The sequence below is a fragment of the Crocuta crocuta genome, unplaced genomic scaffold (genome assembly GCF_008692635.1).
Source record: "Crocuta crocuta isolate KB4526 unplaced genomic scaffold, BGI_CrCroc_1.0 scaffold176, whole genome shotgun sequence".
Classification (NCBI taxonomy): Eukaryota; Metazoa; Chordata; class Mammalia; order Carnivora; family Hyaenidae; genus Crocuta; species Crocuta crocuta.
In genome coordinates this window covers 8,378,428-8,396,139 of record NW_027531905.1, presented here as the reverse complement: position 1 = coordinate 8,396,139, position 17,712 = coordinate 8,378,428, and the positions used below count along the sequence as shown (strand labels likewise).

General features: G+C 36.4%; 1 protein-coding gene across 1 annotated transcript in view; it reads right to left on the bottom strand.

Annotated features, from left to right (window-relative positions):
* SOX5 (SRY-box transcription factor 5) overlaps positions 1-17,712 on the bottom strand; it is a 550,850-nt gene that overhangs the window by 287,781 nt on the left and 245,357 nt on the right. Inside the window, exon 3 of the mRNA XM_077774502.1 lies at positions 16,590-16,800. Coding sequence (XP_077630628.1) covers positions 16,590-16,800 — 211 coding nt within the window. The remainder of the gene's footprint in view (positions 1-16,589; positions 16,801-17,712) is intronic.

Genomic DNA, 17,712 nt, shown 5'->3' with positions numbered 1-17,712 from the left:
TCTGAAATTCTACTTCACCTTTTCTATTATAATATATAAATATGTAAGTTTTTTTCATCCATTTATTCATTCATTGCCTCATAAATGTGACATGTAGATGACCTAGGAGATAATTAATTGCAAAGACAGAGGAATAAAAGCTGGTTTTAAAATTCAGGACATAGAAAGAAGGAAATTCATTCTAAATTTCACACAGGATCTTCCCCTTAACCATTAAACTCCATCATCCAAAAATGGGCGCACCGAGCACAATCTGGTATCTGAAGTTTATCATCATGTACGATGGACTTTCTTAATCAATCCAAATGTCCAGGTCATATGCTCATGCTGGTCTGCCCTCGCCTCACTGCTCCCTCACCATCTTGGCCACACTTCTCCTCAACATTAAGGGTAGTTGAGAAAGGCACACTGGGAGTCCTTGTGGTCTCAGAACTCCGGGAGCAGGTGGCACAGGAAACTCTGAGTGAGCTCTCCACTGACTCTAATGCTGTCCGTGCCTTCCCTGTAAGCAACTCCTATTAAAAAAAAGACCAAGCATCCACTAGAACAAAACCAAGCAGGCCTATTTAATTAGGGCATTTGCTTGATATCCACTTCTTCATGTTAAACACACAGCCACACAGGCCTAGGAGGTCTGATTAATTTTAATATGCATGGTCGTGACAAGTGCCTCAAGGGTAACTGAGTGAAAAAAACACATACACGCGCAAATACAGAAAATCCTCCAGCTAGTCTAGTGTGAGAAATCAGTTTCAGAAAAATTCTGTGTCTGTTCCCCAGATTAGAGTGTTACTATTCAGCAAGGGCCTGAACCTTTAACGTGAGGGAAGAGAGGGCTCAGAAACAGGTGGCTGGCTCTTCACTCTTGAATAAATGATATCTCCAAAAGCCGTGGCACATAAGCAGCAAGAAGGGCTGGCACATTCCGCTAATGTTTATCTCGAAATGTACAGCCTGGGTCAGTGGGTCTTTTTTAAGTGATCCATGTATTAAAATGGAAAATCTGGAACTGACGGTTTTAGCGAGAACAAGAAAAATAGGGGTGCCATATTTATCTGAAAGGTTTAGAAAATATTAAAAACACTTGGGGATAGAGGTGTTGCAAGGATCATTTACAGAGTCTTCTCAGGAGAGAAACTCACATATGAGCAGGAATCAAATAGAAGTCTTCTCTTAACAGACACCCTGAGAAAAGAATGCTAGCTTGATTGTTTTCAGAGAGATGACCACTAAGGACAAAATATTAAACATCCTTTCATATTACTAACAAACATGCAAGTTCTAGTTTAAAAGAATAGAAGTTTTCTTGGCCAAATGGGTTTCTTGTCCAGACAATCCTGGATCTCAGCTCAGAGACCTACTGCTTTATATAAATAAGAGCCCAAAGGTAATCTGTGAACCATCACAGTCCAAGTCAGAAGGACTTAGAAGAAAATATAAATTAATTTCCTATAACACTTAAGGAAATAAAAAAAAAAAACTATGAAGACAAACCACTACAATGGATACTGCCTGAAAAAGAGCTGACAGCAAAGTTTCACTTTAGTGTTGAAAAATTACAAGGTTTCAAACTCCACTAACTGTGCTAAAGTTAAAACACTTCTTCCTGAAGAAAGAGGCTCGGCAGCATTGGAGGGTGTCTTCTTGTCCTGACCTTTAAAAAATAAACTCTTTTCTTTATCATCATTTTATGAGTGTCGATTTCCATACAGTGGTGCCTTTGAAAAGGGTGCCTGGAGGTTAGACTCTAGCTTGCTCAACAAGAAGAGAGACATTTTCTAGTGACAGACTGCACAGATGAACACAGAGCCACAATGCATTAGGAGCAGCCTCCGACAGCAGCGGGAGTGTGAAGGAACAAAACTTAAAAGGGCTCAATTGAAAAGTACCCTTGTTTGTCCTTCAGTGGAACAGCACTTACAAAGCCTCTTCAACATGTACTTTGTCAAAAGGACAGTGAGTAACTAAACAAAAGCAACTCAAACCTCTGCCAATTAAAGTATCTTTAAGCTTTTCCCCTGATCCGTTCACTTTTTATTTTTCCCACCTCATCAAATGTGGTTTTAAAACAAGAGTGAATTTCAAAGTGCTCTCTTCTTTGCCCAATTAATGGAATGCTTTGGAATTTTGAATTTAGGAAAGTCAATCTCCATAATTTCCTTATGAGAAATAGTAATTAAAAAGTTGGTAAAATTAGGGGGCCATTCTGAATTTCTATTTCAGCTTGTCTGTTAATGTAATGTGGTTCAATTTAATTTCTAGGGGGCTGCTCGACAGCAGACATTTAAATTATAAGAACAGGCATTGTGATTTATAATGTGAACTCAAACATCAAACATGCAATGCCTGTAGGGATGTTCACAAAGCCAAATATCATGTACCAGGGGCCTGTCTTTTCCACAGAATAATTGCATTTAATACTGTAGCACACCACAGATGAAAATACACTATTTATAATATGTACGTTAGGGCCCCTAAAATAAGTCCTAAATCAGGGGGAAATTATACCCATTTAGAGAGTCTATTGGTTCTATATGCCAACATATTTATAATAAAAATTAAAAGAGCATTAACTAATTATTTGTGGTGGGGGAAAAAGTATAAGTAAAGTATCAAAGAATGTGCAACCAACTCAAGTATTTTCAACAGATGTATCTAAATGACACATTATAAAATAATATCCATACATTGAAAGTTTTAAGAGAGGATAATTCATGATGGACCATTTATAGATACTTCCTGTTTCACAAACATCTAGTGACAAACTTAAAAACTATCCACCCAAGTCTACAATCGCTACAAATGGAGTTAAATGAAAGATGTTTTTTGTTTTGTTTTGCTTTGTTATCTGCCACTGAGGATTTACACTGCATTGCACCGTGTCAGGGTGATATCTACTTAAGTGTTTCCACCTAAGAAAACAATCTTTCTCATTGTGTCTGATAGAGACACAGAGAAAATGAGAATGAAAATCTCAGTATCCCCTTCACTCACTGATGGTCTATAATCTGCAGATAACTCTGAGAGTAAAGGCTTGAAGTATGTCACAATATATACTTTTCCAGGCCCATCCCATTGTTTTTGATTAGTCCTCACAAGAAGAAAACTAACTCTTTGTGAAGTCTGTACTAAAAGCAATGAACTGTTGCATGTAAAGCAACACTGGGTGATTTTGGTAATAGGTTGTGCCTTTAGGGTCTTGTAATAGAAATTGTGAGCGAAGAGTTTCTAAAGTTCAGAAAAAAGAAGTTCAAGTCGTGTAAATAATGACAAAGTCTAGTTCTAGTAGAAATGAAATTTCACAAATAAATGCAGTTTCTTACACACAAGGAGTACACTCATCACGGCACAACAATTTTGGAGGTGTGGGCGTCACACTCTAAGAAGGAAGAACACTGACAGATAAAGATGCTAAATAAAACCAAGCATATGTGGGATCTGAAAAGGACTACACACACACACACACACACACACACACATACACACACACACACAGAATGAAAAGGAAAGAAAGCATAATGGGGGAGGAAAGGAAGAATAAATAAACTACATAAAAGAAAGCTAAAATCTTAGAAAATTATGAAACTTTGGCCAGGAGAGCCCTCACTTAAATTTCTCTTCAGCACACATTCCCACTTACTGTAGAAATAAGAACATACCAAGTCCACAAACGCAATGTTAAAATGCCTCTCCATATCAGTCGCAGTTTGCAACTTGGTTCGTATCAATTTAGAAATTGTTTTTCTTTCTTTTGGAACAGTAATTCTTGAAGTAGAAAATCACCTAACCATACTTTATTTAGGGAAATTTATATAAATAAAAATCAAAGCAACTACCTCTCCCAGGATTTTTATGAACATTGAGTTTGTTGTTGTTGTTGTTGTTGTTGTTACTGTCAACTACATATCTTAAATTTCCAGAATTTTGCAGGTCCGAATCATATTTCTTCAGTACATAAAAGCATCCTGGGAAAACAACATTGGGAACTAGAAAATGTTTCCAGGTGCCTAAAGTACCAATGTTTCTAACCAGCCAAGAGGTGACAATGACAGTAACTGGTGCAATCCCAAGTTCTAGTTATAATTTAGAAAGTACTGGGGCGCCTGGGTGGCTCAGTCGGTTAAGCTCCGACTTCAGCTCAGGTCATGATCTCGCGGTTTGTGGGTTTGAGCCCCGCATCGGGCTCTGTGCTGACTGCCAGCTCAGAGCCAGGAATCTGTTTCAGATTCTGTATCTCCCTCTCTCTCTGACCCTCCCCTGCTCACGCTGTCTCTCTCTCTTTCTCAGAAATAAATAAAAAAACATTAAAAAAAAAAAAAGAAAGTACTTTCATGTGCATTACCTCATTTGTTTCCTTCAACAACCCTCTGATGAAAGTAAGGCACCTAGCATTACCAACTGAAGGCAGATATTCATTACATTAAAAATTTTTTTTAATGTTTTATTTATTTCTAAGAGAGAGAGCAAGAGCGAGAGCAAGAGTGACGGCGAGCAGGGGAGGGGCAGAGAGAGAGGAAGACACAGAATCTGAAGCAGACTCTAGGCTCCGAGCTGTCAGCACAGAGCCCAATGTGGGGCTTGAACCATGAGATCATGACCTGAGCCGGAGTCGACACTGAACGTACTGAGCCACCCAGGCGCCCCAGATATTCATTACATTAACACAAGGAGTATAGCGACTTCGAAGCAAGAAAATGTAATGGTTTCTTTAATAAAAATAATAAGGTAGGGACACCTGGGTAGCTCAGTTGGTTGAGCGTCCGAGTCTTGGTTGTGGCTCAGATCATGAACTCAGGGTCTTGGGATCCAGCCCTGAATGGGGCTCAGAGCTGAGTGTGGAGCCTGCTTAAGAGTTTCCGTCTCTCCCTCTATCCCTCCCCTGCTCACGCTCTCTCACCCACATGCTGTCTCTCAATTATTATTATAAATAATAATAAAATTAGTAATAAAAGGGTAGATGTTCAGCTTTATGCAGGGAAACTCTCATTTAAAATTTAAAAATGCCTCATGATCCCGAGTTTGGAAATTCTACCCTTGAAGTAACATGCTAGATTTCTTGGAAGACTAGAGGGAACAGAGAAGGTGCTGAAAAGAATCAGTCATTTTTTTTACCATTGCCCTCTATCTAACACGAACTGTGTAGGGGGGTTGGGGGAGGGAAGGTTGTGGAACAGAAGATCCAAAGTTAGGAGGCCCCTATCTTGAGCCCATTATAAGAAATAAGAATTCCCCTGCCATGCCAACCCTACACACATAGAAAAGGGTGCTCGTCTCCATGATGATGACAGGCTATTAAAGAACCAGTTATAACTCTGAATTTTGAAAAAGTATTCATAGATCAACCCAACTTACTTCTCATTCTGCCTACAGCAGTGGGGGAGAATTACTGTCTACGGCCACTAATCCATAGACAATGCCAATGTATTTCCTTAGAGAAATGTGAACTATTAGAGTCATTTAAAAGATTAATGTGAACATAAAGTTTTCCTTATACATATATCTTAGTTTTCTACCCTGGATCTTATAATAACTAGTTTTGTGACCTAGGACAAGGTTTTAACCCTTAAGTCAAAGAAAAAAAAAAAACTGAAAGTAATGATCTGAAAGATTAAATAATGATAGGGGTACATATATGAGGAGAAGAAGTTTGGAGAAGACAAGGTGATGAGATAAATAGGGAGGTCAAGGCAGAGTTTGGGTATGACAGGAAGAAAAGAGAATGTTAAAACCAGAACAAAAAGACAAATGAAACTTTTCCAATTGTAGGGGAGTGTTAGTTAGCAAAGGCTACAAAATGTCAATTAGTGGTTTGATCGTCAGAGTTAAGATAATCACCTTTTATGTATCAAGCCCATTAAGAAACAGACAGGCACAGGTAATTAAGCTAGGGACTCTTCATTCACAAACTATTGTAGAAGACAGGAGGTAAATAAACAATAGTGATAATGAGGTAATAAGAACTAATAGAAGTGAGCTAGTGCCCATAGGGTAGCCTAAGCCAAATCCTGACAAAGGTGTTCAGAGGAGGTGCTGAGTCTTAAAAGGTGAATAAAAATTCACTGGGTAGGTAAGACAAGGAATGACATTTGAGGAAGAAGAAACCGCATATTAAAAAGTACAGTAGTATTAAAAATACCGTACTGAAAGAACCAAAAGCAGTTTGATAAGATAGCACAAGAACATGTACCTTAGAAAGTAGTGAAAAGTAAGGTTAGGGAAAAAAAGGGGTTGAGTCAGATTACATATGGTCTTATATTCAATGCCAAGTAGTTTGGTGGATGACAGTAATTTTGTTCTAATTCTAGTTCCTCCGTATAATAAGAACATAAGCAAGTTACTAAGCCTCTGTTTTTTCATTTTTAAGATATAAAACAATGTTAACTTGAGAGTTTTTGAGGATTAAATGCGGTAGCTCACATAATATCTGGCAGAGGAGTTGAATCTTTGTTACGCTGTTTCCTCTCCCATCCTCAACACACCGATGGCCCCATTGAGCTGGAGGTATAAACATCCTTTCAACAAATATTTTAAATGTTTACAATGTGCACTACCCTCATCCCTCATGGTTAAGGAATTTCACAGGGGGGAAGAAACTGACAAATATATGGACAATTATATTACAGTAGAGTACAGGTAACAATGGAGGCAATTAACAGTACTTTCGACAGATGACAAAGATGGGGCCACCTGGGTGGCTGTTGACTGAGCCTGACTTCAGATTGGGTCATGATCTCCTCATTCTCTGAGCCCTGCATCAGGCTCGCTGCTATCAGCAAGGGGCCCCCTTTGGAACCTCTGGCCCCCTCTGTCTGCCCCTCCCCCACTTGTGCTCTGCTCTCTCTCAAAAATGAAGAAACATTAAAAGAAATGATGACAAAGTTAAAGCAGTGAGCACAAATAACTCTTTCTCGCAACTGAACCTGGAGTGATGAGGAACACATAGTGATGGGAATCAAGAAAAGATGAGTTTTGCTTCTTGTGTTTCTAGAAGGAAGAGATGTAAATTTGCCCATAAGCCGAAATGGCCATTGCAAAGAGATATTTAACAGAGCACTGACGATAATAATGAAAAATGAAAAAAAGAGGCCTGCTATAATCTTTGTATCTAAAAGAATTCTATTTTAAGTAAGGTATTTAAAGTTCTCATCAAGGTAAAAGTTATTCTCATCTGCGCTGTTAAATATCCAAAGTTTGAATGAAAATCTAGTTAAGGTCTGAATCTGACCCACTAACATCAAATGCTCATCTCTATTTATAGATCATCCCTAGCTACTGGAACTTGAGAGCTCAGGACATTTGGGGATACCTATCTATTTTGGCTTTATTAGGTAAATTGAGATATCTGGTTGCCTTAGATTCAATCAAATTTAACAAATAGCAAAATACTCTTCAAAACTAATATAGTGACGTTATTTCTAAAAGACCAAGAATAAGAGAATAAAGGATGTCTGAATGTATGCTGTAACTGAACAATAAAGAACCTGAACCTATAAGATGTGGACTGGATTCTCATTTGGCTTTAACACTGACTTGCTCTGTGATCTCTGGCATATCTCTGCCTCAGTCGGTCTCAGTCTCCCAGTCTCTCTGTCTCTGTCTCTGACTCTCACAAATGAGGGTAGGGTCCTAAAATGTGTCTATACTTTATCCCGATTCTGAATTTCGATTGCTCCACAACTGCTTTGCTCCCAGACATAATAAAAACTAAAACAAATTTTTATTAAGATACTCTCCAAGGCATTTTTGCTTCAGCACTTTAAACTCAAAACAGTTCAAACTGAGCTGATTTTCCATTAAAACTTTCTGGAAATTTGATCACCACTGAGGCATCAGAAACTTACTTCAGCAGAAAATTATTAAGTAATACTTTATTATTTAATATTTCAAAGGAATTTAGACACACATGGGCTAAAGAGTAACATTAAACTATTACTAGCAAAATTCCTAATTGGAAGAAACAGTGTAACTAGTGGTTGACAGCATGGATTATAGTTTAGGTTGACTTCAGTTTGAACAATGACCCTGACACTTAGTCACACTATGACATATTTAATCATGCTTTCTCATCTGAAAATAGAGATAATAAGAATAAGGATATTTAGTTCATATGAGTGGCACTTCCTGAAATTTGGATAGCTATAAACAGCAGCCTTGGTTATAAGGTTTATGTAAAGATTAAATGAAGTGTTTCCTACAAATTATGAAACACTACAGTTAACACATGATATACACCTAATACATGTTACATTTCCCCCACCAATACTTCATTATTTAATAAAAGTTTTGATGCAGATATTGCATTTTCCATATTATAATATTAAACCTCATTGTTATCCTTACTTAAAGACTACCTGATAGGGCTTAGCTATTACCAGATATAATGCAACTATATTACATAGGCCAGATATTTTGAGCTGTGAATTTTCTATGAAGTTTGGCACTCCATGTCAGTTAAAAGACACTGGACAAGAGGCGCCTGGGTGGCTTAGTCGGTTAAGCGTCTGACTTTTCGCTTAGGTCACGATCTCGCGGTTCATGGGTTCGAGCCCCGCGTCGGGCTCTGTGCTGACTGCCAGACCTTTGTGAATAATGATAGGCAAAAATTCTGATGGAGGAAAAAGATACAAACAAAAAATACATTAATACATTTTCTCCTATTTATAACTTTTAAAATATCTTAATTGTTTGAAAAACTAACATAGCTGGAATAAAAGAGCCATTTTTTCTTCAACTCATAAGCAAATCTAATTTTCTTTGTAACCATTTCACTTCAGTGGCCTCCTTCTGTACGACACACCATCCTCTTCTAACTTCTCTGAATTTTTGTTAGTTTGCTGCTGGCAGGGATAAGGTCGGAAATAATAAAGACTTTCTACTGAAATCTACTTTCCCCCCTCAATGAGGGGAAGCAAAGGCATGAATATGGCACCTTCATAATGATTTAGCTGGGGCTTAATGAAATTTTCATCACAACCTGCTGTTCATTTTAATGGCCTTTGAAAAACAATGGAAAAAATAGCTTGGGGGAAGAAAGGATTTTTTCTGTGGCATATATTTGTGAGCTTAACATTTAGCTCCATTCACCCTATCTCTGGTCTCCTCATCCCCATATTGCTGCTCTCATCATAAAGCTATTACAATGTTTTGTCGTTTTTGAGTATAAGTTTTGCAGTTCTTTTGTTAAATTTATTCCCATTTTATTCCTTTGATGCGTTAGTGCATCACAGCTATGCTCATTTGTACTGTAAACAGTGTCATCCTAATGCTTAGATAATATCAGGTCTTGGTATCCATTCTCATGTCCAACCATGCCTTTCGATTAATGGAGTATTTAAAGCCAATGTAACTTCCTATTTACTGTTGGGACTTTTACATATCTCCCTGGATATATTTCCCCATTTTTTTCTCTTTGCAGTTAAATAAGAATTTGTCGACATCCTATTCCTTTCTTATGATACAACTTTCTGCTTTTCCATAATATTTTTTCTAAGTGACTAAGAACATCACTTTATTGAATACATAAATTGCTGCTTGACATATCTCTCAATTGCTGCAGTTATTAAATAAACATTCCTGTCATGGCAAATTTCCTTATCAATAAAAGTGAATGCATTTACATTTCTGTGTACTAGAAACATGTACTAGGAATCTTCTATATGTAAACACAAATGTATCATAGTGGTCTTGTTCGTATATAAAGTATCTGTCTTGAATTCAGGTTTTTACATGTTTGCCATGTTCAATTTATATTCCTGTTCAATAAAGACTATCTCTGTATTTTTCAATGCCTTCGTTTTATTATCTTGAGCTGAGCTTTTACTATATCTGTAGGGAGGAAAACTGCAAAAAATTATGAAAACAGTATAATGTCCACATGTAATAGTCATGTTTCTTCATGTCAGCTCTTCCTGCCGCAGATGCTCTATCTCTGCTCTTTTGCTTGTGTAGCTGTTACTAGATAATATGCTTTACTATTAAGTCTCAATACCTCTAAATGTTTCCTGCTAAGCAAATTGGGAGGCACTGTCTAGGGTCTTCTTAGGGAACTTATTCATTTGGATCTGGCCTGTCATAAACCTCCAAATTAAGGGTCTATGCAACTATTTAGAAGCCAACGTGACACCTTGGAGAAATAGCAAGGTCAATATACCAAATTTCCAGTGAGAATATCATTTCAAGATACCCTCTCCCTCCACAAAAAATACTTTGTAATCCAACATATAGCACTACAATGGTAGTTCTTCCTAGATGTTAGACCTGGACCACACACACATCTCAAAGAAAAATTAAAAATTAACATGTGAGGGAGACACTTCCCAATTCATTCTATGAATCCAATATTATCTTGCTAGAAAAATCAGATTAAAACATTACATTAAAAAAACAATAACAACAACTCTAGACCAATATCTGTCATGAACATAGATACAAAAATCCTCAATGAAGTATTGACAAATTGAACCCATTGATACAGATATTGTAAGCCACAGCCAAGTGGAATTTATTCTAAGTTTGCAAGGTTCATTTACCTTTCAAAAATCACATCATATGAACATGCTAAAGGAGTTAGAGATTATTATGTCAAGCAAAATAAGTCAGTCTGAGAGAGACAGTTGCCATATGATTTCACTTATATGTGGAATTTAAGAAACAAAACAAATGAGTAAAGGGGGTAAAGAGAGCAAGGCAAACCAAGCAACATACTCTTAACTATAGAGAACAAACTGATGGTTACCAGAAGGGAGGCCACTGGGAGGATTGTGTGAAATAGGTGATGGGGATTAAGGAGTGTACTTGTGATGAGGGGCACTGGGGTGGCCCAGTAGGTTAGGCCTCAGACTTTGTCTCTGGTCATGATCTCACAGGCTTGTGAGGTCCAACCTGGCTTCAGGCTCTGTACTGACAGCTCAGAGTCTGGAGCCTGCTTTGGATTCTGTGTATCTCTCTTTCTCTCTGTCCCTCCCCCACTTATGCTCCGCCTCTCTCTCTCTCTCTCTCTCTCTCTCTCTCTCTCAAAATTAAATAGACATAAAAAAAGGAGTGCACTTGTGATAAGCACCCAGTATTGTATAGAAGTGTTGAATCACTATATAATGCAACTGATAGTAATATTACACTGTATGCCAACTAACTGGAATTTATTTTTTTCAATTAACTGGAATTTAAATACTTCAAAAATACATCATATCAATTGAAGAAAAAAATTGACAAATTTTAATAACTATTCATGATAACAACTCATGGCAAACTAGAAATAGAGGGAAATTCCCTCCACTTGATAAAGAATATCTATATAAAACCACAGCTAATATATTTAATGATGCCTAGAAACCTTCTCTTTATAATCAAAAAGAAGTCAAGGATGTCCCATTTTACCACTCTTATTCAACACTGTACTGGAAGCCAGCTAATATAGTAAGACAAGAAAATGATATAAAAAAGTATACACCTTGGGAAGGAAGAAATAAAACTGTCTTCATTCACAGATAACATGATGGTCTATATAAAAAATTTAAAGAATAAACAAAAACTCCTGGAGATAATAACCAAGTTTACCAAGGTTATAGAAAAAACAGGATAAAAGGTTAATATGCAAAAGCCAACTGCCTCCCTTTATACCAGCAATGAATAACTGGAATTTGAAATTAAAAATACAATATAGTGGCACCTGGATGGCTCAACTGAGTAATCACCCAGCTTCAACTCAGGTCATCATCTCCCCATTCGTGAGTTCCAGCCCTACCTCAGGCTCTGTGATGACAACTCGGAGTCTGGAGCCTGCTTCAGATTCCAAGTCTTCCCCCCTCTCTCTGGCCCTCCCCTGCTCATATTCTGACTCTCAAAAATAATCAAATATTTAAAAATAGATAAATAAAAACACAATGTAATGAAAATACCATGCATAAATGTAATAAAATATATAAAAGATCTATATGCAGAAAACTATGAAACTCAAAAGAAATCAAAGAAAATCTTAAACAATAGAGAATTATATTCATGACACAAAGACTAAATATTGTTAAAATATCAATTCTTCTAACTTCCCAGGAAGTAATTTTGTAGATAGCAAGACTAATTCTAAACTCTACAGGGAAAAGCAAAAGAGTCAGAATAACACACACAATACTCAAGTAAAAGAACAAAGTTGGAGGATTGACAGTACTCAACTTTCAAGTCATAGTAATTAAGACAGCAAGGTATTGGCAAAGCAACAGACAAATTGAACAATGGAACAGAATATAGTGGGCAGAAATAGCCCCACACAAATACAGCCAACTAAACTTTGGTGAAGGGACAAAGGAAATTCTGTGGAGATATGATAGTCTTTTCAACAAACGGAGCTAGAACAACTGAACATCTATATGCAAAACCACAAACTAGACAGAGAACTTAAACCTGTTACAAAAAGTAACTCAAAGCAGATCACAGACCTAAGTTGTAAAATGCAAACCTACGTAATTTGTAGAAAATAACAGAGGAGAAAATCTAAATAACATTAGGTTAGGCAACATGCATTTAGCTATAGCATCAAAAGTATGATCCTTCTAAGAGGTAAGCTGGACTTTATGGAAATTAAAAAAAAAAAAGTTCTACAAAAAATGTTAAAAGAAAATAAAACACAACCCATAAACTGGAATAAAATATTTGCAAAACACACACCCGATATAGGACTTGTATCCAAAGTACACAAAGAATTCTTTAAACTCAATAATTAAAAAAAAGCCCTCAATTAACAAGTGAGCTAAGGATATAAACATATACAAAGAAGATATATGGATGGCAAATACACATATGAAAAGATGCTCCACATCATATGTCATCAGGGAACTACAAATGAAAACAATGAGATGTCACTACAAACCAATCTGAATGGATAAAATCCAAAGAACTGACAATATCAAATGTTGGTGGAGATATGGAGCAAGAAGAACTTACATTCATTGTTGCTGGGAATGTAAAATCTCACAGCCAGTTTGGAAGACAGTTGGCAGTTTCGTAGAAAAGCTAAGCATAATCTTACCACACATTTCAGCTATCACATTCCTAGGTATTTATCTAGTTGAGCTGAAAACTTATGTCCACACAAAAACCTTCACATAAATACTTATAGAAGTTTTATTCTTAAACAAAAACTGGAAACAACTATGATGTCCTTTGATAGGTGAATGGATAAACAAACTGTGGTACATTCATACAATGGAATTTTATTCAGTGCTGAAAAGAAATGAGCCGTGAACAGATATGAAGGAAACTTAAATGCACATTGATATGGGAAGGAAACCAGTTTGAAAGAAACATACTGTATGATTCCAATTTTATGGCAGTGTAGAAAAGGCAAAACTACAGAGATTAGTAAAAAGATCAGAGATTGCCTAGAATTCTGGGGAGAGAAGGAGGGAGGAACAAATGAAGCACAGGGGATTTTTACGGTTATCAAACTGTTCTGAATGATACGATAATGGTGGACGAGTGATAATATACGTTTGTCAAGACATGCAGAAATGTACAATATAAAGACTGAATCTTGATGTAAGAGGATTCTACAAGATAATTTAAAAAATTGAGAGATACTAGAAAAAACACAGAAGGAATTTAATCATATTACACATGTATGCAGAAACCTCATACGGAATGAGGTAGAGGAAAAATCACCTAAGTAATTTTGGAGATGAATGGAATCTGTAAAACTAAAGGCAAAGACATTGCACAGAGGTACTACAGTCTTTTTATAAAGATGTTTCCCATGGCAGTATCAGTTAATAATCTCATACTGTTATGCATATACACAGGAATTGGACAATAGGCAAACGGATGGTGGGTAGTAGGATCTGGGTTATCACAGCTGGGATATAGGAATGTAACAGTAACAAGCAATGAGGCTCGAATGATCCATGTGGAAATTGATTATATTTTCAGATATTAGTAAGAACTCATGTTTAGCTTAATATATAGACAGACATAGAAATATTTATAGATACATATGTACAAAGGTTAGTATGCACATATATTTCTTTGTTTTGTCAGATAAGGGGCCCTAAAAGAAAGGACACCTTAGTAGCAAGGAACAAACTTTGTGTCCAGATCCGGCTTTCTAATACCATTCTCCAGTAAAATAAACCAGGGCTTCTTAGAGAAATGGCTGATTCTAGAACTAGGGCATGTAATACCCACCATGAGTCTGCAGCACCCTACAGTGCCAGAAAGTAAAGAAGTGCTCAAGAAAAAAAAAAAAAAATTACCCACAATCACAGTGATATGTCAACATGACACAGAAGTCAACAGAAAGAACTTCCAATGGCCAAAGCTGAAACAAGTTGAGCAACAAAATAAAGTAGAATTAGATTATAAGTCCAAGTATAAAATATCCATGTTGTCCATACTTACATAAATAAATGATTGAATGAATTAATAAATGATGGAGAAGAGATAAAGCTCTCATGCAGAAGAATTCCAAATAAATTTTGTAGATACTGTACTCTAAAGGAGGGGGAACAGAATTCCCTACTCTTTAAATGTGAGTTGCACATAGCATCTCCCTTCCAAAGAGTAGGGCTTAGAAAGGGGGCCAGCAGGTAACTTTATGGTAGAAAAACCTGACAAACACTTTATCAGCCAGCTAGGTGATCAAGGTCAACCTCAAATTCGTAAATCATACACCTTTGATATTATGTGACAAAAATGGTACTTTACCTTGTGATCTCCCTCCCCAAACCTATTACCCTAGTTTAATCAAGAGAAAACCACCAGACAATTTGAATAGAGACATAGTCTACATTAGACCTGAACAGTATTCCTCAAAACTTTCAAGGTTATCCAAAACAAAAACAGTCTGAGAAACTGTCACAGCCAAAGGGAACCTAAGGAGACATGACAAAACTAAATGTAATATGTTATCCTTGATGTCATCTTAGAACGGGTAAAGCACACTTGGTGAAAACTAATAAAATATGAATAAACTGTGGATGTTAGTTAATGATAATGTATGACAACCTAAGAAATACAAAACAACTTTGAAAGCATAAAATTGATCATGCAAAATGAACAGAATATGTAAAACTAAAGATAAAAAAGAAATGCATCATAAAGATAAGAGTTGTTACATCAGAAAGCTACAAATTTAAGCAATTTTCATTTTTCTTTTCATTTTTATGTTTTTTAAACAATTCTTAAATAAGAAGATAGTATTTTTAATATCAAGAAAAATTCCAACACATTAAAAAAATTGTCTAGGCCCTCCTCAAAACCCCATTTTTATCTCCACATGGATGAAAGCCAAAAGTCTTTGGCTGACTAGATTATCTCTAAAACTCTTTCCAACTGTAAGATCATGTGAATTACATAAATTATAACTAAAATCCATGTCCCAGCTATGCATCTGGTAGGAACCCAGAAATATTTAATTACCATATGACTCCCAAATATACTGGTTAACATACATTTTGTGCCATATATACTCATAATTTGCCACTGTCCTAACAACAGACTAGAAATGAGCCCAACTCAGTGTTACATAGTATAAATGCAGTATATTTTTGGTGTAAAATATGTCTTTTTATGTCACTATTTTTTGTTTGTTTTAAATTTCCATCTGACTCTTAAGTAGAAAGCATGTTCTCACGTGCAATGTAGCATCCATGGTTAGAAAGAATACAGGTTTAAATAGGAGTTAGTAAACATCTGGAACATAAAGGGTGACTATCAGTTATGCATAAATTCCATAATTGGCATCGATTGTATCTCTTGTTTGTTTGCCTGAACTTTACTTCCTGTTCACATCACCTATTGGCTACTATCAGTAACTATTAAAGACAGTTAGAAGATGAAATCTTAAAAGAAAGGCATCCTGGAAGCTGAACAAAATGGGAACTTCAGCATAGATAACAGAATAATCAATGATTTTTAAATATACAACAGGCCTCAACCAAATTAATGTTGGAACAGACTGAACTAAGGTAACATAAGATGCATTCATGCATAAAGGTTATAAAATTTAATAAAGTTGTGAAATGGCCTTGGGGACAAAAACTGGAGATGAACAAACCAGCCTGCAGATATTTGGGGTTGTAGGCGGTACCTATTCTGGGCTCCGCTGTCACATTCTATTCTTGAATCTTTAAGTTTTACTCAACCACAACTTACCCATGTGTGAAAGTAAGACATCACAACAGAAATTAATGATTTAAAACACTGGGACATATTGAAATTTTTCTGGAAAAAAAAATAGCTATCCATCTTCACAGCATTAGGCTTCCATTTCGTCTAATTTAACCTTAAGTCAAAAAAATCAAAACTAGAAGTTAAAATCCAACTCTTAAAACCAGGGGGCGCCTTAGTGGCTCAGTCGGTTAAACTTCTGACTTTGGCTCAGGTCATGATCTCATGGTTTGTGGGTTTGAGCCCCGCGTCGGGCTCTGTGCTGATACCTAGCTCAGAGCCTGGAAACTGTTTCAGATTCTGTGTCTCCCTCTCTCTCTGACCCTCCCCCATTCATGCTGTCTCTCTCTCTCAGAAATAAATAAAAAACATTAAAAAATTTTTTTAAAAAATCAGGAGATGACAACAACTTTACTTCCTTTGCAAACCTTTACCTTCTGGCTCATTTTTGATGAGCTCTTCCATTTTCCTCTGCTTCAAGGTGTCAACAACGTCAGCTAAGCTGCCTTTGCGCCGTTCAGGAGTTCCCAGGGCCGTGCTCGACAAGGACTCACCACTCTGCCTCCCACCTTCTTCTGCCTTCTGAGGTGAGGTAGATGAGTTGTGTGGGGCAAATGAAGACATAACTTTATTGCCATCAACTTCCTGTGAGAGAAAGCAAAGGGAAAAAATTGTTTAAAAATCTGGGAGCTTTATTTTTTTTTTGACTGGTTAGGTGGCTTATTTAGCTAAAGCATGAAAAAGCAAAACATCACTCTGTAAAAGAAAGAAATTTCAAGAAAAAAAGAATGCATTAATTTTACAGACTGGTACAGAGGGAGTCAAAGATCAATTCACAGAGGAAATAAAAATATGGTGATTCTCTGCCTTAAGACTGAGAACAAATGGGAATAAAGCCTTATACAAAGCCTGTATTGATTAGATGTATTTTTCTGCTTTGAAAGTCTTAGATTTTCCTATGAACATTAAATGCACAAGTCATCTGTCCTAAACATCCTCATGATATTGTCATATTTAAACAAGTAACATTATGCACTTCAAATTTCATTTTAAATAGCTGCCTCTCTTGAGGGTGCTCCTAATTAAAGCAGGATTCTTTTTTAGTTCTCCACCTCCCTCTCATGCTTTTAAGAAAGCATCAGCCACACAGGTTATTTTGACATCAGATAGGAATACTGAAAGTTTATTTCTGCCTATGCCGAAGATGTTTCCAATTCCATTTGTTACCACAAGCATTGTTTCTGTCAATATTCTTCCCTATTTTGCACTGTGAGCCTCACATGTCCTATAAAAGAAAGTTTCGTGCAATCTTTCCCTCCTCATATTTGTGTATGTGTATGAAAAGAATTTATTCTATAATTCTAAAATTTGAAAACATATTTGATGTTCTTTTTATTATTATTTTCCCCATAATTTCCTACCCAACTGTAGCCATCTACCTAATATTTGGGATATCTTTTATATAAAGGTACTAAGTTGATTTTTCAGACATGGGGAAGAGTAGTGTTATTGAAATGATAAATAAAAATTAAATTTCTTACTTAAAGGTTTTCCTGT